Consider the following 24431-nt stretch of genomic DNA (forward strand, 5'->3'; position numbering starts at 1 on the left):
CTAGAATCAGAGGGGCTGTGTGCCAGTGAGGTCCTTCGGGCAGATCCACAAGGTGCTGAGTGTAAGGAGACGCACCTGAAGTGCTTCTACACGAACGCACGCAGTATGAGGAATAAAATGGATGAGCTAGAAGTCCTGGCCCAGTCCCGCAACTACGACATCATCGGCATAAGCGAAACCTGGTGGGATGAGTCCTGTGACTGGGGTGTTGCGATAGATGGTTACAGGCTCTTCAGGAGGGACAGGCAGGGTAGGCGAGGTGGTGGGGTGGCGATGTATGTGAAGCAGGGGCTGGACTGTGTGGAACTTCAGGTCGGCGATGGCAAAGTTGAGAGCCTCTGGGTAAGGATCAAGGGACGAACGAATAAAAGGGATGTCGTTGTGGGAGTCTATTACAGACTGCCTGGCCAGGACGATAGCGCCGATAAATTATTCTTTACAGAACTAAGAGAGGCCTCGAGATTAACTCCCCTTGTCCTTATGGGGGACTTCAACTTGCCAGACGTTAACTGGGAGTGCCACACGGCTGACACGAGCAAGTCCAGGAGGTTCATGAAGCACCTAGATGATAACTTCTTGGTGCAGGTGCTAACGGAGCCAACTAGGAAAGGTGCCCTCCTAGACCTGTTGCTAGAAAACAGAGAGGGTCTGGTGGGAGATGTGGTGATTGGTGGCCGCCTTGGTCATAGCGACCATGAAGTGGTTGAGTTCAAAATTTACGGTGACAGAAGGAAAAGTGCCACCAAAACCTCATCCCTAGATATGGGGAAAGCGGACTTCAGGCTGCTCAGGGAACTAGTCAGCAAGGTCCCCTGGGAAACTGCTCTTGAAGGCCTCGATGTCCACCAGTGCTGGTCATTCTTTAAGCGATGCCTCCTAGAAGCACAAGATCAGGCAATTCCTAAATATCGCAAGTCAGGCAGGCGGGGCAGGAGGCTGGCGTGGCTGACCAGGAACATTCTAATGGAGATTAGGCGGAAACAGAGAGTGTTTCGCTACTGGAAGGAGGGCCAGGTGTCATGGAAAGAATACAGGGATGCTGTTCGTGTTTGTAGGGAGAAAATTCGTGTGGCCAAAGCACACCTAGAGTTGAAGCTGGCTGTGTCTGTGAGAGAAAATAAAAAGGGCTTTTTCAGATATGTGAATGGAAAAAGGAGAACTAAAGAATACATAGGGCCGCTCCTTGATAGGGAAGGTCTCCTCACAGGCAATGACATAGGCAAAGCAGAGACGCTTAACGCCTTCTTTGCCTCTGTCTTCAATGCCGATGATGGGCTTCGGGACCCAGGGTGCCCTGAGCTGGAGGACCGGGACGGTGGGGATGACAAACTCCCAACCGACCCTGAACGTGTGCGGGATTTGCTACTCCACCTGGATCCCTACAAGTCCATAGGTCCGGATGGGATTCATCCCCGGGTGCTGAAAGAGCTGGCGGACGTCATCGCGGAACCTCTCTCAATTATTTTTCAACGATCCTGGGAATTTGGAGAGGTCCCGGTAGACTGGAAGCTGGCAAATGTTGTGCCGATTTACAAGAAGGGTCAGAAAGAAGACCCTAGCAATTACAGGCCTGTCAGTCTCACGTCAGTGCCTGGTAAAATCATGGAGAAGATGGTTCTCGAACTTATTGAGGCGCACCTGGGGGACAAAGCAGTCATTGGTCCCAGCCAGCATGGGTTTGTGAAGGGTAGGTCCTGCCTAACTAACCTGATTTCCTTTTATGATAAGATCACCCGTATGATGGACCAAGGGAAACCAGCTGATGTGATTTTTTTGGACTTCAGCAAGGCTTTTGACACCGTTTCCCATAGGATCCTACTGGACAAAATGTCCACCATACAGCTAAATAAAAACATCATACGATGGGTGAGCAATTGGCTAACGGGCAGGGCTCAAAGGGTTATGGTAAATGGGGCTGCGTCAGGCTGGCGGGCGGTCACCAGTGGGGTCCCTCAAGGCTCCATTTTAGGGCCGGTACTTTTCAATATTTTTATAAATGATCTGGATGTAGGAATAGAAGGTATTTTGAGCAAGTTTGCTGATGACACCAAACTTGGAGGAGTTGTGGACTCGAATGAGGGTGGAAAGGCCTTGCAGAGGGATCTGGATAGGTTGGAGAGCTGGGCGATCACCAACCGCATGAAGTTCAATAAGAGCAAGTGCCGGGTCCTGCACCTGGGATGGGGAAACCCTGGCTGCACATACAGACTGGGCGATGAGACGCTGGAGAGCAGCCTAGAAGAGAGGGATCTGGGGGTCGTGGTAGACAGCAAGTTGAATATGAGCCAGCAGTGTGCCCTGGCGGCCAGGAGGGCCAACCGTGTCCTGGGGTGCATCAAGCACGGCATCGCTAGTAGGTCAAGGGAGGTGATTGTCCCGCTCTACTCTGCGCTGGTGCGGCCTCACCTCGAGTACTGTGTGCAGTTCTGGGCACCACAGTATAAAAAGGACATGAAACTGTTGGAGAGTGTACAGAGGAGGGCTACGAAGATGGTGAAAGGCCTGGAGGGGAAGACGTACGAGGAACGGCTGAGGTCACTGGGCCTGTTCAGCCTGGAGAAGAGGAGGCTGAGGGGAGACCTCATCACAGTCTACAGCTTCCTCGTAAGGGGGTGTCGAGAGGCAGGAGACCTTTTCTCCATTAACACCGGTGACAGGACCCTCGGGAATGGGGTTAAGCTGAGGCAGGGGAAATTTAGGCTTGACATCAGGAGGGGGTTCTTCACAGAGAGGGTGGTTGCACACTGGAACAGGCTCCCCAGGGAAGTGGTCACTGCACCGAGCCTGTCTGAATTTAAGAAGAGATTGGACTGTGCACTTAGTCACATGGTCTGAACTTTTGGGTAGACCTGTGCGGTGTCAAGAGTTGGACTTGATGATCCTTAAGGTTCCCTTCCAACTCAGGATATTCTATGATTCTATGATTCTATGATTCTATATTATAAACATATTATATACATTACTAATCATAGAATTATAGAACCAAAGAAGGCTTGGGTTGGAAGGGCCTTAAAGATCATCTAGTTCCAACTCCCCTGCCATGGCCAGGGATGCCACCCAGTAGATCAGGTTGCCCAGGGCCTCGTCCAACCTGGTCTTGAACACCTCCAGGGATGGGGCAGCCACAGCTTCTCTAGGCATCATGCTAATCGTGTTAAGTTAAACCAAAGATCCTGCATATCAGGAAGAGGTTCTTCACTGAGAGGGTGGTCGCACACTGGAACAGGCTCCCCAGGGACGTAGTCACAGCACCAAGCCTGTTGGAGTTTAAGAAGCGTTTGGACTGTGCTCTTAGTCATATGGTCTGAATTTTTGGGCAGACCTGTGTGGTGCCAGGAGTTGGACTCAATGATCCTTGTGGGTCCTTTCCAACTCAGGATATTCTATGATTCTATGACTCTATGATTCTAGTACTTTCCCAGGACTGTCATATCTGATGTGCAGATCCATACTAAGCAAGACAGCATATCCAATTTCAGTCACCTACAAAACATAGGGACTCATAATGGCTTTGGGATCCTCTACCATAATAATGTGACAGAATGAACAATATGTAGCTTTTAGAAGCCTGTAATTCTGAGAAACATTATCCTTCCCCTCCATTCCACACAACTACAGGTTTTCTGTTTTGTGCTTATTGTTGATTCTTTATTTCTCAAGTAAAAAAGCAAAATGTAAGGCTTGTTTATCATTTACAGAAAATTAATGCGTCTGACAGTACAGATTACAATGGGAAAGCAAAAACAAAGCAGAGAAAGGATCTAGCAAAGATAATGTGAACCACTAACAGATAATGGCAACAAGATGGAGAATTAGCATAGGAAGAATGAAAAAGTAGGAACAGCATGTAAACAAAACGCTCCCCCCCAAAGCATTTGAAAAATACTGATCAGATAATTTTCATACCAGGAACCCAAAGTGCTTGACCACCAGGCTACACTGAAGAAAAACAGGATAGTTGCAAGGCAAGGCATGAAAATGAAGACAAGAGCATCTTCCACATGCTTGAAACATTCCCTGCTAGGTTATGAACTGCAGTAGCCCAGGTTGTACATTAGTCTTTAGGATGTCTTAGAAGGACAATACCAGAATGTCATGTCACCTCAGCTGAGAGATGGAAGAAAGGTGAGAAAAGCCTACTGTGCTTCCCTTCCATTTCTAATTGGTGTTTGCTTCTCTATTGCTTCAAGCCTGAGAGAGGAAGTCCTTTCTTCCTGGGAGCAGGTCTGTTCTGGGTCTTACTAAGAACTCATCCTCCAGCAAAGACCCCTTTCTCTTGGGGTAAGAACATGCTCCATTCCTGCAGCCCTTCTTGCTGTAATGGACTGGACTGGGACTGCACTGTTCATCAACTCCTGCAATAGTACAGCAGGCTGGTTGCTTTGTACTGATGAGAGATAATTAAAACCTTCCCTGGTATTGCTTTCTCCACTCAGAATAGAAAGTGCCTCCCTCTCCATTGCGAAAACCATTCCCAGCTCAGAACAAAGGCCAGAAGTTTCTGGCAAGTAGAGATCTCACCACAAGAAAGCAGGGCCTAACATAATTTATACTGTTTCCTCCCTTGCCATCTATGTGTGGGGCCCCAATGTGATGACATCCTGGTTCAGATGCTATAAACAAGGCCAAATTCATGGACCAGAGACTCCTGGAAAATGGCTAGATGTGTGTTAGGTTACGAGTTCCTGGGAGCAAAGATAATAGTGAAGCTGATAAAGGAAAGGTGAAGAAATGGGGCTTAAGACACTGGAGAGATACTTTTCCTTTGCTAGTGCAGTTCATCTGATCTTCTTATAAAGAAATTGGTGAATGTGATTCTAGTTTTAACACCATGTGGATGAGAAGATCTGAAGTGGGGAAAGCAACACCGTTTCTGATGGAAAATGTGCCAACATGCTGCTTCCTGAAACATCAGGAGATTGGCAAGAAATAGTCATCTGTTAGAGGAACATGGAAGGCATCGTACTTAGAACACTGACAAAATTCACTCACAGTCCAAATCCAGATCAGACTTGACTTTCTGAAAGCCCCACTGTGGATACAAAGATAACTTTACAATCATTTCAAAACTAAAGAGACTGTGTGCCTTCATTCTCTGATTAAAAGGGAGGTCTCAAACCAGAACTCCTTACGACTTAAAACCAGAATGGGTTTAAGTGCTGATCTCAGAACACTGACATTATGCCAGCAATTATTCATAGAATCATAGAACCACTCAGGCTGGAAAAGACATCAGGCTGGAAAAGATCATCTAGTCCAACCTTTAACCTAGTACTGACAAGTCCACCCCTAAACCATGCTACTAAGTTCTACATCCAGACGTTTCTTGAAGACCGCTAGGGATGGTGACTCAACCACTTTCCTGGGCAGCCTATTCCAATGCTGTATAACCTTTTCAGTAAAGAAATTTCTCCTAACATCCAACCAAAGCCTCCCCTGGCACAGTTTGAGGCTACTTCCCCTCATCTTACCACTTGGTGCTTGGGAGAAGAGCCCAGTCCCAACCTCGCTACAACCTCCTTTAAGGTAAATATAAAGTACAATAAGGTCTCCCCCGAGCCTTCTTTTATCCAAGCTAAACAACCCCAGCTCCCTCGGCTACTCCTCCAAAGAATTGTTCTCTAGACCCTTCACCAGCTTCGTTGCCCTTTCATTGGACATGCTCTAGCACCTCAATTTCCTTCTTATAGTGAGGGGTCCAAAACTGAACACAGTATTTGAGGTGTAGCCTCGCCAGAGCCAAGTAAAGAGGGACAATCACTTCCCTAGTCCTCCTGATCACACTATTTCTGATACAAGCCAGGATGTCGTTGGCCTTCTTGGCTACCTGAGCACACTGCTGACTCATATTCAGCCAGCTATCGACCAATACCCCCAGGTCCCTTTATGCCAGGCAGCTTTCCAGCCACTCTTTCCCCAGCCTGTAGCGTTGTATGGAGTTGTTGTGCCCCAAGTGCAGGAACCGGTACTTGGCCTTGTTGAACTTCATACAGTTGGCCTCAGCCCATAGGCCCAGCCTATCCAGGTCCCCCTGCAGACCCCACCTCCCCTCAAGCAGATCAACACTTACGCCTAACTTGGTGTCGTCTGCAACTTATTAAGTGTGCACTCCATCCCCTCATTCAGGTCGTTGATAAAGATATTGAAGAGAACTGGCCGCAATACTGAGCCTTGGGGGACACCACTCTTGCCTCCAGCTGGATTTAACTCCATTCACTACAACTCTTTGAGCCCAGCCAACCAGCCAGTTTTTAATCCAATGAAGCATACATCCGTCCAAGCTTTGAGCAGCCAGTTTCTTCAGGAGAATGCTGTGGGAAATGTATATTTCATTACACCAATGAAATATACATAAGTAGTACCAATCATCCTTTGTACATGATATTTCAGCCTGAAGAAGAGAAGGCTCCAGTGAGACCTCATTGCAGCCTTTCAATACTTAGAGGGTCCTATAAAAAAGATGGAAAACAAATTTTTAATTGGACAGATAATGATAGGACAAGAGGGAATGGTTTTAAACTAAGAGGGTAGATTTAGATTAGATATTCAGAAGAAATTCTTTACTATGATGGTGGTGGGGCAGTGAAACAGGCTGCCCAGAGAAGTTATGAGTGCCCCATCCCTGCAAGTTGTAGTGGGTTTACGTGGCAAGGTTTTGGTAGCAGGGGGCCATAGGGGTGGCTTCTGTGAGAAGGATCTAGAAGCTGCCCTATATTTGGTAAGGGCCCCACTGCTGACCAGAGCTGAGCCAAGAAGTGATGTTGTTTTGCGCCTCTGTGAGAGCATATTTAAGACAGGGAAAAAAGAACGCTGCATCACACAGCAGCTGGGAGAGTGCAAGGAGTGAGGAACAGCCTTGCAGGCACCAAGGTCAGTGAAGAAGGAGGGGGAGAGGTGCTCCAGGCGCCGGAGCAGAAGTCCCCTGCGGCCTGTGGTGAGGACCATGGTGAAGCAGGATGTCCCTCTGCAGTCCATGGAGTACCATGGTGGAGCAGGGTTCCATGCTGCAGCCCGTGGAGGAGACCATGGTGGAGCAGGTGGACCTGCACTGACGGAGACTGCGGCCTGTGGAAGACCCCTGCTGGAGCAGATTCCAGGCTGGACCTGTAGCCCATGGAGAGGAGCCCACGCAGGAGCAGGTGACCTGGCAGGAGCTGCTGCCCGTGGGGGATCCAGGTTGGAGAAGTTCGCTCCTGAGGGATGGACCCCGTGGTACGGACCCATATCTGGAGCAGTTCTTGAAGAGCTGCTGCCTGTGGGCAGCCCACGCCAGATCAGTTCACCAAGGACTGCATCCCGTGGGAGAGACCCCACAGCACAGAGGACGAGAGTGACCGAGAAGGAGCGGCAGCGAAGAAGCACTATAGACTGACCATAACCCCCATTCCCCTGTTCCCCTGTGCTGCTTGGGGGGAGGAGGTGGAAGAGGGTGGATGGGGGGGAAGGTGCTTTGGGTTTCTTTCCTTTGTTTCTCACTTCTCTAGCTTGTCAGTAATAAGCAATAAATCTTACTATCTCCCTATGCTGAGTCTGTTTTGCCCGTCACGATAATTACTGTATGATATCCTCATCCTTATCTCAACCCTTGAGCCCTTTTCACTGTATTTTCTCCCCATTCCTCTTTCAGGAGGGGGAGTGAGAGAGCAGTTGTGGTGGAGCTTGGCCGCCCACCCGAGTAAAACCACCACAGTTTAAGGCCAGGTTGGATGGGGCCTTGAACAACTTGGTCTACTGGAAGGTGTCCCTGCCCATGGCAGAGGGGCTAGAACTAGATGATATTTAAGGTCCCTTCCAACCCAAGCTATTCAAAGATTCTGTGATTCTGTGACATTGCCCTTTTTATGTACTCTTCAAAATAGATTTTGGTCTAGCTATATTATCTAGTTATATCATCAAACTGAGAACTCATATTCTATTGGTCATCTAATGCAATCAATAAATCCTTTAATTCCTGCTTTCCAGGACACAGCTACCACTCTGTAACCATGAACTGCTTTGTGGGACTCCCATTGAAATAACCCTGATGATGACAATTATCCGCTGTTACATACAGAAACATATTTTAAACCAAAAGTTTAAAAACACTGCTCAGTGTTTCATCAGCTCTCAGAATCATAGAATCTCCCGAGTTGGAAGGGACCCATAAGGATCACTGAGTCCAACTCCTGGCACCACACAGGTCTACCCAAAAATTCAGACCATATGACCAAGAGCATAGTCCAGACACTTTCTTGAACTCCGACAGGCTTGGTGCCGTGACTATGTCCCTGGGGAGCCTGTTCCAGTGCGTGACAACCCCCTTGGTGAAGAGCCTTTTCCTGATATCCAGCCTGAACCTCCCACCTGAACCACAGCTTGACATCATTCCCACAGGTCCTATCGCTTGCCACTAAAGAGAACAGATCGGTGCTTATCCTTCCACTCCCCCTCGTGAGAAAGCTGGAGACTGCGATGAGGTCTCCCCTCAGCCTCTTCTTTTCCAGGCTGAACAGGCCTAGTGACCTCAGCCGCTCCTCAAATGTCTTCCCCTCTAAGCCCTTCACTATCTTAGTAGCCCTTCTCTGGCGACTCTCCAATAGTTTCACGTCCTTTTTGTACTGTAATGCCCAGAACTGCACACAGTACTCGAGGTGAGGCATCACCAGCGCAGAGTAGAGCGGGACAATCCCTTCCCTAGACCAAATAGCAATGCCATGCTTGATGCACCCCAGGATTTGGTTGGCCCTCCTGGCTGCCAGGGCACACTGCTGGCTCATATTCATCTTGCTGTCAACCAAAACTCCCAGATCTCTCCGTGCAGGTCCAGCGTCTCATCGTCCAGTCTGTACGTATAGCCAGGGTTGCCTCATCCCAGGTGCAGGACCCAGCCCTTGCTCTTGTTAAACTTCATGTGTTGGTGACTGCCCAGCTCTCCAATCTGTCCAGATCTCTCTGCAAGGCGTTTTGACCCTCAACAGAGTCAACAACTCCTCCAAGTTTAGTATCATCAGCAAATTTGCTCAAAAGACCTTCTAGCCCTACATCCAAATCATTTATAAAGACATAGAAGAGAACTGGCTCTAAAATGGAGCCTTGGGGGACCCCACTAGTGACCAGCCACCAGGCTGATATGGCCCCATTTACCACAACCCTTTGAGCCCTGCCCGTCAGCCAATTGCTCACCCATCATATAATGTTTTTGTTTAGCTGTATGCTGGACATTTTGTTGAGTAGGATCCTATGGGAAAGTGTCAAAAGCTTTACTGAAATCCAAAAAGATCACATCAGCTGGTTTCTCTTGATTGACAAGACGGGTGATCTTATCATAAATCAAGTTAGTCAAACAGGACCTACCCCTCGTGAACCCATGTTGGCTGGGACCAATGACTCCATTGTCCCCCAGGTGTACTTCAATAATATAATCTCCTATATAATTATAATTATATAATTATATATATATAATTCTAAATAATCTTCTCCATAATTTTACCAGGTACTGAAGTCAGACTGACAGGCCTGTAGTTACCAGGGTCTTCTTTCTTACCCTTCTTGAAAATTGGTACATTTGCCAGCTTCCAGTCTACTGGGACCTCTCCAGATTCCCAAGATCATTGAAAAATAATTGAGAGGTCCCACAATGACATCAGACAGCTCTCTGAGCATCCTGGGATGAATCCCATCTGGACCCATGGACTTGTATGGATGCAGGTGGAGCAGCAAATCCTGCACACGTTCAGGGTCAATTAGGAGTTTATCATTCCCACCGCCATGGTCTTCCAGCTCAGGGCTCCCAGGGTCCCAAAGCCCATCATCGGCTTTGAAGGCAGAGGCAAAGAAGGCATTAAACGTCTCTGCTTTGCCTATGTCCTTGTCTGTGAGGTAACCTTCCCAGTCAAGTAGCAGACCTATGTTTTCTTTGATCCTCCTTTTTCTATTCACATATTTAAAAAACAAACAAAAACAACCTTTTTATTGTCTCCCACAGACCTGGCCAGCTTCAACTCTAATTGGGCTTTGGCCGCACAAATTTTCCCCCTACAAACGCAAACAGCATCCCTGTATTTCTTCCACATTGCCTGACCCTACCTCCAGCAGCCATACACTTCCTTCTTCTGCTTAAGCTCCAGAAGAAGATCCCCGGTCAGCCAAGCCAGCCTTCTGCCCCGCCTGCTTGACTTCCAATATCTTGGAATTGCCTGATCCTGTGCTTTTACGAGGCAGGGCTTAAAGACTGACCAGCACTGATGAACACCAATGCCTTCAAAAGCAGCTCCCCAGGGGACCTCGCTAACTAGTTCCCTGAGCAGCCTAAGGTCTGCTCTCCCCATATCCAGGGCTGAAATTTTGGTGGCAGTTTTCCTCCTGTCACCAAAAATTTTAAACTCAAATGCTTCATGGTCACTATGACCAAGACGTCTGCCAATTGCCGCGTCCCCCACAATATCCTCTCTATTCTCCAGCAACAGATCTAGGAGGGCACCTTTCCTAGTTGGCTCCCTTAGCACCTGCACAAAGAAGTTGGTCTTCATACACTACTGCCAAATACCTTACTGAAATCCTGTATCTGTCTCTAATGAGCCAAAATTCCTTTATTTTTTTCTCATGTTCTCCACCTTGCAAGTAAGAAAATTGTTATTATCTCCATTCTACAGATGGGAAAATTTGATACAGAGATTTGAGGAGGAAACAATGTAACAGCCAGATACTTGAAGGCTTTCAAATCACCAGAGAAATTATGAAACAGACAGTTTCATTTTTGCACTTGGAGAGAAGCACAAGGCAGTGTCCTTGTCTCTAAAATACAAAGTGAGTTTGGAGATGCTCAGGTCTGATGATTAAAGCGGCTGGTGGAGCAACACCCCCATACATCAGGGCTGTAAACAAAGGCAGAAAGGTTACTTCTGAAACTTCCCTAAACAGAAATTGGAGTCCAATCTTGCTCATACCTTTTTGAAAAACGTCACACCTGGCAATAAATGAGTTTGAGCTGTTTAGAGAGAGAAAGCAAATTGAGAAGGTGTGATAAGGTCTTTGAATAGCATAAACATAAGTGGAATGCAGCAAAAAATGCCATATTAGTTTATCAAAAGTATCATGGGTGCTTTGCCACAATCCATGTTTATTCACAAAATGTCCAGAGAATCACCGAATATAAATACAACAGACATATTTGGTAACGTATTACTTAAAATGGTGAAAGCAGCAGGTAGTATAGGAACTCTAATGGTGGGTTACGAGATGAGGAGTGCCTCCCACCAAGAAGACAAAAGACAGAGTGGGGGGTCAGTATCACTTGATGTGATAGACATTTTTCAGACAGCTTAGGTATTTTTTAAGAAAAACTCGACCACAGCATTGCCTGAGATCAAGCTTTTGTCCTTCAGTATGGAATGGACAATATAATTTAATGAAGTTCTAAATTATTAGAAAGGATATTTTAAAAGACCACAATATTGCATGGGAATAAAACAGGGAAGCAAACCTCCTAGCATATCAACATATCTCCACTGGCATTACAAACACACTTATTATCTTGCTCAGAAATGTATAACGCTTGTATAGTTAATGACAATCATTGCTCCCTCTCACAGTGTGTAGCAACCTTCCACCATTTTGCCCAGGGCTGATACTGTATTAAGGGTACAACAATTTCACAAGATATGCCATTTTCATCCTATAAATATCAGTGCACTTGTAATTGCCCAAGATCCTTTGGTCCAAGATCTCTGCAAAACAAAAACAGAAGAAAAACAAAACCATACCTCAACATTCTTTGTCCTCACATCTCCTCAGCCAGTTCTTTTCACCCTCCTTGTCAATTCACAAATCTTCGTCCATTATAACACTGCTGCAAATATTCTCTCTCCATGCTAGTATAGCTACATTTCTACCTTAGTTCCCCCTTCTCTACTGCAGTTTCTACAAGGCCATAAAGTACACTACTTCTTTTGTCTTTTAAGAGCCCTCATAACTGTCCCGTGTGTTTCTTAACTTGTCACAAGACATAGGATAACTATTTCTTCTCTCCTTTTTCATCGTCTCTGTCATTAGTATCTACTGGTATCTTCTGAACTTCATTCCATAATTCTTTTTGAAGAAAAGATTTCGCTGAGCACTACAGTGAAAAAAATCACAGTATCTTCCTTGGCAGCAGATTATTTTGGATTACAATGTACTGTTTTGGTTCTTTTTTGAAATTCTTAAAAATGACTAGGAGTTGGCTCCTGTGATTGTAGCTTGTTTTGTTAATCATTGTCTTTGATGACCCAGTTGTATTTTGTTAAGTATTTACGTTGTATGCTCAAGTGTTGCATGTGTATACGTATAGGACTTAGAAGTTACGGTTAGAAGTTATGGTCTCTAAATTTTGCCATATTGGCCTTAGCCTGACAAGGCCTTGCCCTGTTGCTGAGACCTCTCCGTGATATTACATTATAATAAAATGATTGAGATCCGAGATTCATACCATATGTTCTCCAGGATCTTATCATGTTGCCCTAGATTAGCAGATGAGCCCAGCCCTTCCCTGTTGCAGTGACTGGGAGCAACAGGACAATATAGGTAATGTAAGAATCAAGTATTTTAGCTAGCAATATTGTTCATGCACAGTCCTACTGGATAGCACAAGGCAGATGTGTAACCATTTTACCATTCCTAGATCTGCTTCGCAGATGCAAGCTGACACAGAGACTGTGCTGCAACTGATAACCTGCAGCATGCATCCAAGTGATTAAAATGGCAGGACAAATAAGGGAAAATGCTTCACTGTAGATCAGAAGCACATATTTTGTGTTGCTGTCAGTCCATGGAGAGGCCCCAATGTCTTTGGACCACCTAGAACTGACGCCAGAGCCTTGACTCATGTCGATATCGTGCACCGTTCTGTGGGAGACAACACCTCCCATTTACCTCTTTTCTTGGTGATGCTGATGCCCTGCAACTTATGCTTCGTATATCCTGGCCGTGCTTCTCCCTATAGAGCACTCAGTTACTCATCTGGGGCTCTCTGACGTCAGCTCTGAGGTCAGGCAGGCAGGGCCACGCCTGTCCCTTGCCTGCTCCCAAACAAAAGACTATAGATAGCTGCTGCAGCAAATGCTTTTCATTATGTGCTCCCCTCTCCTCAGACCGCCCGCCTGGCTGGGGGTGGGAGCAGCATGGGGCCCCGAGATGCTTGTGCTGCTCTGCGATGTGTTTTATGTTAAAGGGGGTGGGTTGTGCATTCCTCACAGGCTTTGAATGTCATGCAGAGCCCCAGGGGAATCCTCAAAGGAGTGGAAGGAGAGAGCAGGCGGGGAAGGTTGCCCACGCTATCCCTCCCCCGTGTCAGCCTGCAAAGATGTCCAAACCAGAGGGAATCACAGAATTGTAGGTGTTGGAAGGGATCTCCAAAGATGTGGCAGTGCTATGGCAGCACACCCTCTGCACACAGCATCCACCCCCTCTCAGAAATGCATTTAAAAGCCTTCTACTTCCCACCAACAGAACTTGCTTAGCTAAGCTTAGTCTGGCAAAACACAGACCAAGTGGTGATAAATTAGTCTGCTTGTACACTTGGAGTCTGTGCCAGAAAGGTAAAGGAACCATTTCAGATTAAGACTAACTGTGAATCTAGATGGATATAAGATGGCTATTAATACATGCAACAAGAAGTCTGGATGAGTTTTCTAGCTATTACAGTGATCAGGCTCTAAAACATCTTTGCAAAGTAAGAAAGAGATAGAAGCAAAAATCCCAGTTGCTTCTAAACTAGAGCCTGATAAAATTAAGAGTGATTACAGGATTTTATACCTGTGGCAGATGGGGTTTGGACACAAAGGCCCAAGAATGGCTGCACACCATCTTCTTGTCCTTCACCACAGAAATCCAATAAAGAGCCTCCCCTCATGGAGTATGCATGCGGTACCTTGTCCTAAGGACAGGAAACTAACCTCCCAGTCCCCGTACCCCTCAGAGCTATTTGTGTCTGTCTTCTTGTGTTAAACCCAAGATGTCCACTTCATGTTTCAGTGTCTTTTCACAGAGCTTGCACAGAAGATTATGGATATAGAAACATAGGACTGGAAGGGACTTCCTGGGACAGCTGGATGCAGTAAATTGAGTAGCCATTCCCCAACTTGCTGCCAAGCATTTTTTTCCATCATCATTCTCAGGATGCCTATAGAATTAGAAATACTGCAGGACCTGAAGTGCCAGCAGGATGGGCTAGCATTCCCTCTGAGTGTTAACTGCAACTAATTCAAAATATCATCTCCAGATTCTAGAAACATGACAAGCCCAACGAAATGATGAACAGCTACCAAAAAGGGAACCTGGAGGGAAGGAAAGCCTTGATCTCTGCAGAAACTGTGCACACTTCTAGAATACAAACACAAGTATGGGAGCTACGGGCTACTTCGAATATGCCAGGAATCACCTAAGAGGTAACACTAATAAAATAAACCTCAGAAAAAAATTTACACGTGGTTGTTGATAAAATGCTAACAGTGGGTTGAGGATTGAGCTGGCACATGGGACCCAGTCAGAAATATGCATACTGATCATTCTCTGTAAAAGTGACATTTTCAGATTCTAACTAATTTAATGCACAATATACTAATTTGTGGAGTCAGATCTAGAGAGAGAGATATTGAATAGGATGCAAGCACAGTACTCGTGACACCTAACAGCTCAGGCTACCGTGGCTCTTCTAGAACTCCTAGCGCAAGCCCTGAAGAGAAACAACATGGAATATTCACCTCCTCTACCACAGACTCCCCCGTGCCCTTGCCTGTCTGTCGTGAAGACTGCCAGATTGTGAGCCCCCAAAACACGTCCCAAAACACGTGCAGTCGCCGGTGTCAGTTCCAACTCAAGCGCCGCATGGAGTTCCGCACCGCTCCAGCGAGCTCTGCGCCCCGCTGGGGAGCTCACCGCCCCGCGCGGAAAGCTCAGCAGCGCGCCAGAGCGCTCCGTGCGCGGCCACGGCGAGCCCGGGCACCTCCGCGTCCTGCTCCGGAGAGCTCCACGCCCCGCCAGGGAGATCGACAGCCTCAGAGCCCTCCGCACCGCCAGGGCGATCGGCGCCCTGCGGGCAGCCCGGCGCCCCGCCCGGGAAGCGCCGCACCCTGCTCCTGACGCGGCTCCCCCCGCCCCTCCGCTTACCGCGCGGAGGCTGCCCGTTGCCATGGCGACGTGCCTCCGGCCCTCCCTCGCTACCGGAGCCAGGTACGAGACCGCGCTCGCGATCCGCCGAGCGCCGCGGCGGCAGCGCGAGGCAGTGCGTCGGGCCGGACCGCGGTCCCACGGGGGCCGCCGCTCCAGGCCGGTCGCCCGGGGGTGGGACCGCGGGGCGGGCCGGGACGCCAGGGGGCGCGCTCCACGCTCAGCGTCCCGCCCCTGACGCGCCGCGCGCTGCGACGCGGCCTGCGCCCAGCGCGCGCTCGAGCTGCTCGGCGCTGCCGGCCGGTGCGGGCGGGATGGGCCGCGGGCGCCCGGGCGCCCCGCGCGACGCCGCCGTGAGTGTGCGCCGGCCGGGGCCATGCCTCCCGGGATGTCTCCGCGCAGGCGGGACCTCGGCCCGGCCGGCGGGGCCTGGACGGGCTTCGGGGAGGGGGGAGGCAGACCCGGGCGGCGAGAGGCTGGGGCTCGGCGGCGCCGGTGAGAGCTGCCCAGTCCTCGGAGCCCCTGGGCGCTGCTTGGCCATGTGCGGCCCCACCGCCCCGCCCCGGTGGGCCCGGGTGTCTCTTGGCCTTGGCGGGGAAGCGCCCGAGTCTGTCAGAAGCGCCAGCGCGGTGTCCTTGTCCCGGCAGGTGCAGGGCACCGGCGGCAGCAGCGCCATCAGCAAGTGCTCGGCGGCGGAGCGGGGCTACATCGAGGACCGGTTCCTGCCGCTCCTGGCGGGGCGGCGGCGGCGGCGTGCGCCGCTTGTCCACCGGTGAGGAGCGGGCGGTGCGGGGGTGCCCGGTGTCACGATTCCAGTGAGGGATTTGATGGCTTGGAGGAGCAACAGGGCATATAAAGGAGTTAGTTTCATATTGTTATGCTGTCTGATTTGGGAGAAGGCGCTCATATGTTGGCCACCCACATTGTAGGGAAGCAACCGAACCATCTGGATTCATACTTTTCACCCGTTGAATATTTATGCATGCAAAATGGAACAGGTCCAGTTAGGATATCTACACGTTTTCTCTGCGTTATCCGTAGTCTTGATGGTTAAGACACTGAATACTGGAGTTCTGTATATATTATCAAGGTCTAGATATGACAAAATCGTCAGGCATGGAGAAGCTGAGAGAGAAGGTAAGTTTTTTGAAACAGGGTGCCAGAGGGTGCCAGTGTTGGAGAAATAATTGAATTTCATTCCACAGGGGTTATTATATCCGTGCCCGTGCTGTAGATCACTGTGTTCAAGACTTTCTGCTGAAGACCCAAAGCTATCCTAGGACACAGGTACAGTTTCTTTGGGTATACTAGTAGTTTCCACTGTACTTGTGAAAAATATTTTTTGCATCTCGGCACTTTTAGCTTATTAGTGCATCTATTGTGATCCTTCCCCGGAAGAGCACAGAGAATCTGACTGTCACTACTGGCTCTCCATTTATCACTCTGACAGCAATATCTGGGAGGGGACAATATCTATACAATGTACTACCTCTTTTGGTAGATTGCCTGTTTTCGTCACTCAACAGGTTGCGTTCTTGAACTTGAATATTCTTCACAGGTAGATGCTCAGGGTGCTGCTAGAGTTGAATATAACTTTTTTTCTGATACTTTATCTGCAGATCCTGTCTTTAGGTGCTGGCTTTGACTCCTTGTACTTCCGTTTGAAAGACATGGGTCTTCTGCATCACACTGTGATGTATGAGGTGGATTTCCCAAATGTGGCATGCCAGAAAGCTACTCTGATCAAAACAGCAAAAGAGTTATCAGCACTTGTGGGAGATACTGAAGGGGAACAATTAGGTATGATACTTCTGGAACATGTTGTGGATACTAAATGTTCAGAAGAAACAAACAAAGCTTCAGCCTTTTAAAAGTTAGGCATGATGTCAGAGGAACTAGGAAGTTGTATATGTTCATTTTCTGGGTAAAAAAAAAAAGGGAACAAAGAAACCATTTGTAAGCATTGGGAGATAACTAGAAGATGCATGGCTGACAATGGGTTTGTGAAGAGCTCAGTTTCATTCTGTGACATCTTTTGAAGTACTATGTCCAACTTTGAGCTTACCAATACAAAAACAATGGCAAACTGCTGCATGCTCTGTGATAGGTCAGGAGAATGATTGAGGACTGAAGTATGTTCTGGAAAACGTGGAATGAAATACAACAGAGACATATGCAAGCCACTACATTTAGACTGTGATCTGCAGTTTAAATACAGATGGAGAACAGCTACCGAGTTAAGTAGAACACAAGTTCCTGCCTCCCATGAGCAGTTGAACACGTCTTAGTGAGTAGCTCTTCCATAAGCTGGTCCAGTTTCCTCTTGAATCCATCCTCATTTTTAATATCTACAACGTCCTATGGAAAAGAATTCTGTCCATACCAGTAACTTTCCAGATACTTGAAGTAAAAGACACTTGACAAAACATATGGCAATACCCTGTTCTCTGTGTCCAGAGGACAAGAAGTGAAGGGTAGGCAAGTTAGATATTAGAAGAAAATAACAGGGAACACTGGCATGGGATGCTTATGAAGACCATTTAACCTCCATTAATGGATGCCTTTGAGAACAGTGTAAATTAGCAGCTCTCAGGACAGGTGTAATTGTTGGATTGCACTAGTATAGAGGCATAGAGCAGGCAATTTCTAAAGTTACTTTACAAACTTGTTAGTTTATGATTTGGTTTTGGTTGAAAAGGTTCAACCAGCATATAGCTTATATTCTTATGAAGTACAAAGGTATGCCATGATAATGTGAGTTGACAGTTATTTCTGAGAACAGTGATCTATAAGACTAGTCCTAGTATTTGCAGAGAGTTAGCATGTCCTAGTTCAGAATCCAGTACCATTTTACAAAAATGAAGTTTGGTTTTAAAATAGTAATAATAAAAGAACAAAAAAAACACACCAAAACAAAAACGCCAAACCCACAACTAAATTTAAGAATATTCTTATAGTTGTGAGGGAAAACGTTCAAATTGTAACAAAGCAATGGTACTTTCTTAGCCTGAACTGAAAGGTCCATAAATGAGAGCTCTTGATTCTGAACGATAGTGGTAATATAAAAATGTTATTAAAGTAAACATAATAAAGTTTTATTGTAATAGTAAATATAATTCTATTGGAAATTGGTAGGTGAACTTTGTATTAGGAATAATGGAATTTTAGGTCTGAGTTTAATGGGTCTCTTACTGACGCTTCTTGACGCAATCCCTTTGTGGTTCATTCAGTTATGGGGTTTTCTTGTATATGTTGCAGAGAAATTGAGTTGATGGGCACAGCCTTATAAATGATTGCTGGTGGAGCTGATTTTCCTGTTCGTCCTTTTTGTTTTCAGTACTGCATGAACACTGTAGTGAGTTTGTATCATTTTTGTCCCATAGGAGTCACTACCACCTTTTCTGGAGAAGATTATAAATTACTGGGAGTGGATTTATCAGAGTTGTCTAAGCTGAGTACAGCCCTAAAAGAAGCAGGACTGGACAATGAAGTCCCCACCCTTTTCATAGCAGAGGTGGTGCTCACCTATATGGAAAACAGCAGGTCAGTTGAGTTATCCTGTGTTAGCTAGGTGGTAAAGTGGGAATAAGCAGCTTCATTGTAAGTCATCTTGGGCTGGGAGACCTGCCGTCTTGTAACTAAAGCTCACGGATTCTGTGCAAGTCCCAAACAGCTCCTTATATCATATGTATGATGTGGTAGTATATTTCCAGATGACATCAGAACAAGAGGCCATGGGCACAAACTGAAACATAGGAGGTTCTGTCTGAACATCAGGAAGCACTTCTTTACTGTGCAGGTGATGGAGTACTGGCACAGGTTGTCCAGACAGGCTGTGGAATCTCCTTGGAGATCTTCAAAAGCCATCTGGACATGGTGCTGGATGAGTAGCTCTGGGTGGCCCTGTTGGAGCAGGGATGTGAGCAGATGCATCCAGAGGTACCTGCTGCCTCAGTTGTTCTGTTACTCTGTGAACCTTCTATGTTTTTTTATTTTCTTTAAAAAAAAAAAAAAAAGAAAAAAAAAGATAAAAGCCTCAAATGATTGATTTTTGATTTATTTCTTCACACATGGAGGATGACATGTTCATAGGTCCCCAGCACAGGTTTCTCTTTTGTAAATTATCTCTGTCAGGATGCCTTAATAGCATGCTTTATGATGTTGCAGGAAGATGTATTGCATGTGCCATATAATAACTGGGCCCACAATTATTTAATTATTCTTATGTACATCTGCCTGACAGGTCAGATGCCTTGATTCAGTGGGCAGCAGAGCATTTCTCTCAGGCATGCTTTCTGCTGTATGAGCAGATGCACCCTGAGGACCCCTTTGGACGTGTCATGCAGCAGCATTTTAGCCAGCTGAACTCTGCACTTCATTCTTTGTCACAATACCCTGATTGTGAGGCTCAGCAGAGGCGCTTTTTTGAAAAAGTAAGTACCTGCAGCCCTAGGGCACACATGAAACCTGATTTACCTGGGAAAGATCATAGAATGATAGAATATCTTGAGTTGGAAGGGACCCACAAGGATCATCGAGTCCAACTCCTGGCACCACACAGGTCTACCCCAAAATTCAGACCAAGTGACTAAGAGCACAGTCCAAATGCTTCTTAAACTCTGACAGGCTTGGTGCCGTGACTGCGTCCCTGGGGAGCCTGTTCCAGTGTGCAATCACCCTCTCAGTGAAGAACCTCTTCCTGATATCCAGCATGAACCTTCTCTGACATAGCTTAACTCCATTCCCTTGGGTCCTATCACTGGTCACTAAAGAGAACAGATCGGCTCCTGCTGCTCCACTCCCCCTTGTGAGGAAGCTGTAGACCGCAATGAGGTCTCCCCTCAGCCTCATCTTTTCCAGGCTGAACAGACCAAGTGACCTCAGCTGCTCCTCATACGTCTTCTCCTCTAAGGCCTTCATCATCTTAGTAGCCCTAAGATGGTAACTTTAAATTATTTTGGAAGTCATCATCTGGGCCACCTATGGGTTGAAGCAAACAGGGACAAGGCGAAGCCACTGACCTTTCTGGTAAACATGGCTAGTCATTTGAAGGTCTCTGCACCAACTTGCAGCCTATGTTCTGGTATGGAATTAAGGCAAGATGGGTTCCTCTGAGGCTTTTAATGTAATTAAGTTTTTCAGAGTTTTACAGGCAAGATGTCTATTCTCATCGCAATCTGGGCTGCTGCTGTTTCAGCTAGACAGTCCTAAAGGCTCATGCAGGCACTTTATTTAAGGTCTTTATTTTCTTGTGGGAAGTGAGTCTCTATTCTTCCAGAAGTAATGATTTTGAGGGATTTCTGTTTTAGGGCTGGACTGAGTGCAGTGTCATGGATATGAATGAGTTTTTCACCTGTTGTACTCCAGAAAATGAACAACAAAGAGTGCAGGCTCTGGAGCCTTTTGATGAATATGAGGTAATCCTTCTCAAGTAACATTGGAAGAAAACTCTCTTCTATATTAGAAAAGCTTCTTATTCCTTCCTCAGTGAGTGATCTGAGGAGACAGTCTTAGCGTAGCAAAGTAGCTGGTGGTGTAAGGGATGCTGTATATACTAAAAGTTCACATGGGTTCAAGGGGCAATTCTTTTAATGAAAGAAATCAATTGAGGATTATTTAAATACATAAAAAAATATACCTGGTGTAAGGTTCCTGACCTGCAAATGTCTGAGAGCTTTCCTGGGTGGAGTATGTGCTTCTCTTGCATTTTCCTAGTCAACTACCATTTGTCGTTGTTGAATACAGTTTACTATCTTCAGATATCTTTTGGTCTGATTTTGTGATGCCGTTCCTATAATTGAAATTCAACTATGACTATATTCTGTGCCATTTTTGTGTTAACTGCTGGCAAATTTGCAACTATTGGAAGTCTCGGAGAGAAGATAGGACAAGGACAATGAATAACTTTGAGATAAATGTTGTGTAGGATACTTACTAGAAGTTTCCTTTTCAACCTTGTGGTTCTCTATTTATAACTTTCTAGAAATTTAATAGCACACAGTATGAAAACAACTTAATGTACTTGCATTTATTTTGCCACCACGCAGGATCTGCTGTGCTGCATGAACAAAAACATTGACTGAAAGATTCTGGCAGATTTGCAAAGTGGTGTAGCAATGTCTACAGTAATTATTGTAGATCAAGGAAAATATTCATACAGTGAGAAAGTAAAGACTTTTTACCATTTCCTTACAGAGGAGGTTTACAAGTCCACATCAGACATTCTGCATAAGAGTAAGATACATGTAAGCAGAGACCTCTACAATTAACCTTTCAGATCCAGGTCTTATTGGCAATAAGCTTGATAGAATTAGGTTAGAAATGCAAAATACATACTTACTGCTGAGGGTGACTAGTTTTTGGAATAATTTTCCTAGAGACGAATAGTGTATTCTTCCCCTTTAAGTATTTTGTGGGGTTTTTGGCCTTTTAAATTCATGTTTGTGCTGTCTTGTCACATAATTGGCTGAATTATTCAATCCTCTGGGAATGAACATATTCAATTCCTCAATGTGCACAAAAGCCAGGGTGTAGTTTGGCATTGCTGCTAACTTCCAGTACAGTACTCTGCTTGTGCTTCTGCCTTTGAGTGATTCTACGGTGAAACTGTAAATCATATTTAGGTATTGTCGACCGTCAGAGACCATGTTGCACCTTTGAACATTTGTGATTTCTTTGGAATCACTTACATTCCATGACCTTTATGAAATCTTAATTCCGCTGGTATACAACCTGCAGTCTTTTTTTATGATCAGAACTGGGTAGCATAAAAGGAAGCTGGTTCCAAAAAATCGTGTTCTTCATGCAATTTGTAATGAAGCTGTGGAATTCCTTGCTGTAGTATGTTACAGGTGAAGGAGGTTTATGTGAGTTTAAAAAGCAACTGTATAGGTTCCTGGATGAGAAATCCAGGGGCTGTTTGATAAAACAGAAAAGCCCTGGGCTGTAAATTTTTGGGAGAGGGGAAGATATTCCTGTATACATACTTGTTCTTTCTCAGATTCAGCTTTAGGCTTTTTATTTTGGCCACTGTTGGAAACACTGTTAAGCCAGGTTGATTTATGACTTTATCACTCTGGCCATTCTTAGATCCTTACTGCCACTTGCTCTGAGATTCTTGGGAGCCCTTGTTTGTTTTTGTTTCTTTGGCTTTCTACAGGAATGGCATCTGAAATGTTCTCATTACTTTGTCTTGACTGCATCAAAGGGGATGGAACCTTCCTGGACTCCATTGTTATCCAGTATGACAGGTACATACTGACTAGTTTTTATAGTCTTCTATCTCATGCAGGCCCCTGTGAGGAATTTTAGGAGACAGTAAAATTCTGTAAGGAACGAATGCGATGCTACCACCTGATTAGCTTTCTCCATCCTCATCACAATGATTTCACAGTCTTCAGCGAAGCCAGAGCCGTGTCCTGGCTGGTGGTTCTGATCAGTTTCATTCTGATAATTTATTGAACATTACAGTCCTAACAGTTCTTCCTTCTGTTTATAGATGGCTGCAACACAAGGCTACCCTGCTCTTCCTCCTATTTTGGGGATCCACCAGACTCTGTCTTTTCAATTTATTCCCACTTGCCTCCATACATGGCTCTCTGAGCCATTCTATTCTTCCAGGATAGGTTGTTATATGTTATAGCTAGTGCACCATCAAAGCAGTCCAGGACAGCACTCAGGACTGTGTAACACAAGTTTTTTTGTTTTTGTTGTTTTGTTATCTCCTGTGGGTGGAATTGTGTATGTAGCATTTCTGTTTCTGAAATGTTCTTCTGTATGTTGCTTTTTTTTTTTAAATGGGAGAAAAGTGGTACAGCAGGAGTAAAGCCAAGACCAAGGCTGTGTTTCCATGTTTCCATGATAAAAAAGACTTGGCAGCAGTAGCAGTCCAAGAAATTCCTGCATTTGGCTGTTTGCTTCCTTTTTCAGAGTGGAAAGAAGATTATTTTTAACCTGGTTAAGATCACTGGTCTTGTTCGCAGTACAGCACCACAAGCAGTTCTGTCTGCATCTGAAGATTAAAATCTGTGTTATAGGGAGCAGAAAGGGCTGGAAAAGAATCATAGAATCATAGAACGGCTTAGATTGGAAGGAGCCTTAAAGATCATCTAATTCCAACCCTCCTGCCATGGGCCCGGACACCTCCCATTAGACCAGGTTGCCCAAAGCCCCATCCAAGCTGGCCTTAAACACTTCAGGGATGGGGCATCCACAACTTCTCTGAGCAACCTGTTCCACTGCCTCAACACCCTCAGAGTAAAGAATTTCTTCTGAATATCTAATCTAAATCTACCCTTTTTTAGTTTAAAATTATTACTACTTTTCCTACAGTCCCTGATAATGAGTCCCTCTCTTGCCCCCTTTAGGTACTGTAAGGCTGCAATGAGGTCTTCCCAGAGCCTTTTCTTCTCCAAGCTAAACAGCCAACTCCTTCAGCCTGTCTTCATAGGGGAGGTGCTCCAGCCTTCTGATCATCCTTATGGCCCTTCTTTGGACTCACTCTAATAAGTCCATGTCCTTCTTGTGCTGGGCACCCCAGAGCTGAACGCAGTACTCCAGGAGGGGTCTCACAAGAGCAGAGTAGAGGGGGACAATCATGTCCCTTGACCCGCTGGCCACACTTCTTTTGATGAAGCCCAGGATATGGTTGGCTTTCTAGGCTGCAAGCACACATTGCTGGCTCGTGTTGAGCTTCTCATCAACCAACACCCCCAGGTCCTTCTCCTCAGAGCTGTTTTCATTCCATTCTCCACCCAGCCTGTATTTGTGCTTGGGATTGCCCTAGCCTAGTTGCAAAGACTTTGCGCTTGGCCTTGCTGAACTCCGTGACATTTGCACAGGCTCACCTCTCAAGCCTGTCGAAGTCTCTGGATGGCATCCCTAGCCTCCAGCATGTTGACCGCACACAGCTTGGTGTCATCGGCAAAGCTGCTGAGGGTGCACTCAATCTCACTGTCCATGTCACCAACAAAGATGTTAAATAGTGCCAGTCGCAATACTGACCCCTGAGGAACACCTTTCGTTACTGATCTCCACTTGGATATTGAGCCGTTGACCACAACTCTTTGAGAGTTACCATCCAGCCAATTCCTTACCCACCTAGTGGTCCATCCATTAAATCCGTGTCTCCAATTTAGAGACAAGTTGACACAGGGTAGTGTAAATCATTACAGCTTGATTTCTAGGGCATGTCAGATTGTCAATTGACAGTATCAACTTGCTTTACAGTTTTTTCTTTTTGAAAAGCTGAATAGATGTGCTTAATCTGTCATTTTAAGTGTGGGTGTTGCTTCTTTGTATGAAATTTA

The 24431-nt window shown here is 46.2% G+C and overlaps 2 protein-coding genes across 31 annotated transcripts in view; one reads left to right on the forward strand and one right to left on the reverse strand.

The window, feature by feature from the left end:
• DCHS1 (dachsous cadherin-related 1) overlaps positions 1-15312 on the reverse strand; it is an 85530-nt gene extending 70218 nt beyond the window's left edge. For all 3 annotated transcript variants that reach the window (XM_083821715.1, XM_083821716.1, XM_083821717.1), the window contains exon 1: positions 15124-15312. The gene's annotated coding sequence lies outside the window, so the exon portion shown is untranslated. The remainder of the gene's footprint in view (positions 1-15123) is intronic.
• A 38-nt stretch (positions 15313-15350) lies between these two features.
• Positions 15351-24431, forward strand: part of LCMT2 (leucine carboxyl methyltransferase 2) — a 48460-nt gene continuing 39379 nt past the window's right edge. For 20 of the 28 annotated variants that reach the window (XR_014578727.1, XR_014578728.1, XR_014578729.1 and 17 more), the window contains exons 1-7: positions 15494-15895; positions 16329-16410; positions 16743-16923; positions 18507-18666; positions 19367-19556; positions 20433-20540; positions 22283-22373. Coding sequence is in view for 7 of the 28 variants with exons in the window: in XM_083821722.1 (XP_083677848.1) it covers positions 15663-15895; positions 16329-16410; positions 16743-16923; positions 18507-18666; positions 19367-19556; positions 20433-20540; positions 22283-22373 (1045 nt within the window). In the remaining 21 variants the exon portion in view is untranslated. The other 8 variants (XR_014578744.1, XR_014578745.1, XR_014578746.1 and 5 more) reach the window with 4 other exon arrangements.

Source organism: Anser anser (assembly GCF_964211835.1).
Source record: "Anser anser genome assembly, chromosome: 1".
In the NCBI taxonomy this organism is placed as follows: domain Eukaryota; kingdom Metazoa; phylum Chordata; class Aves; order Anseriformes; family Anatidae; genus Anser; species Anser anser.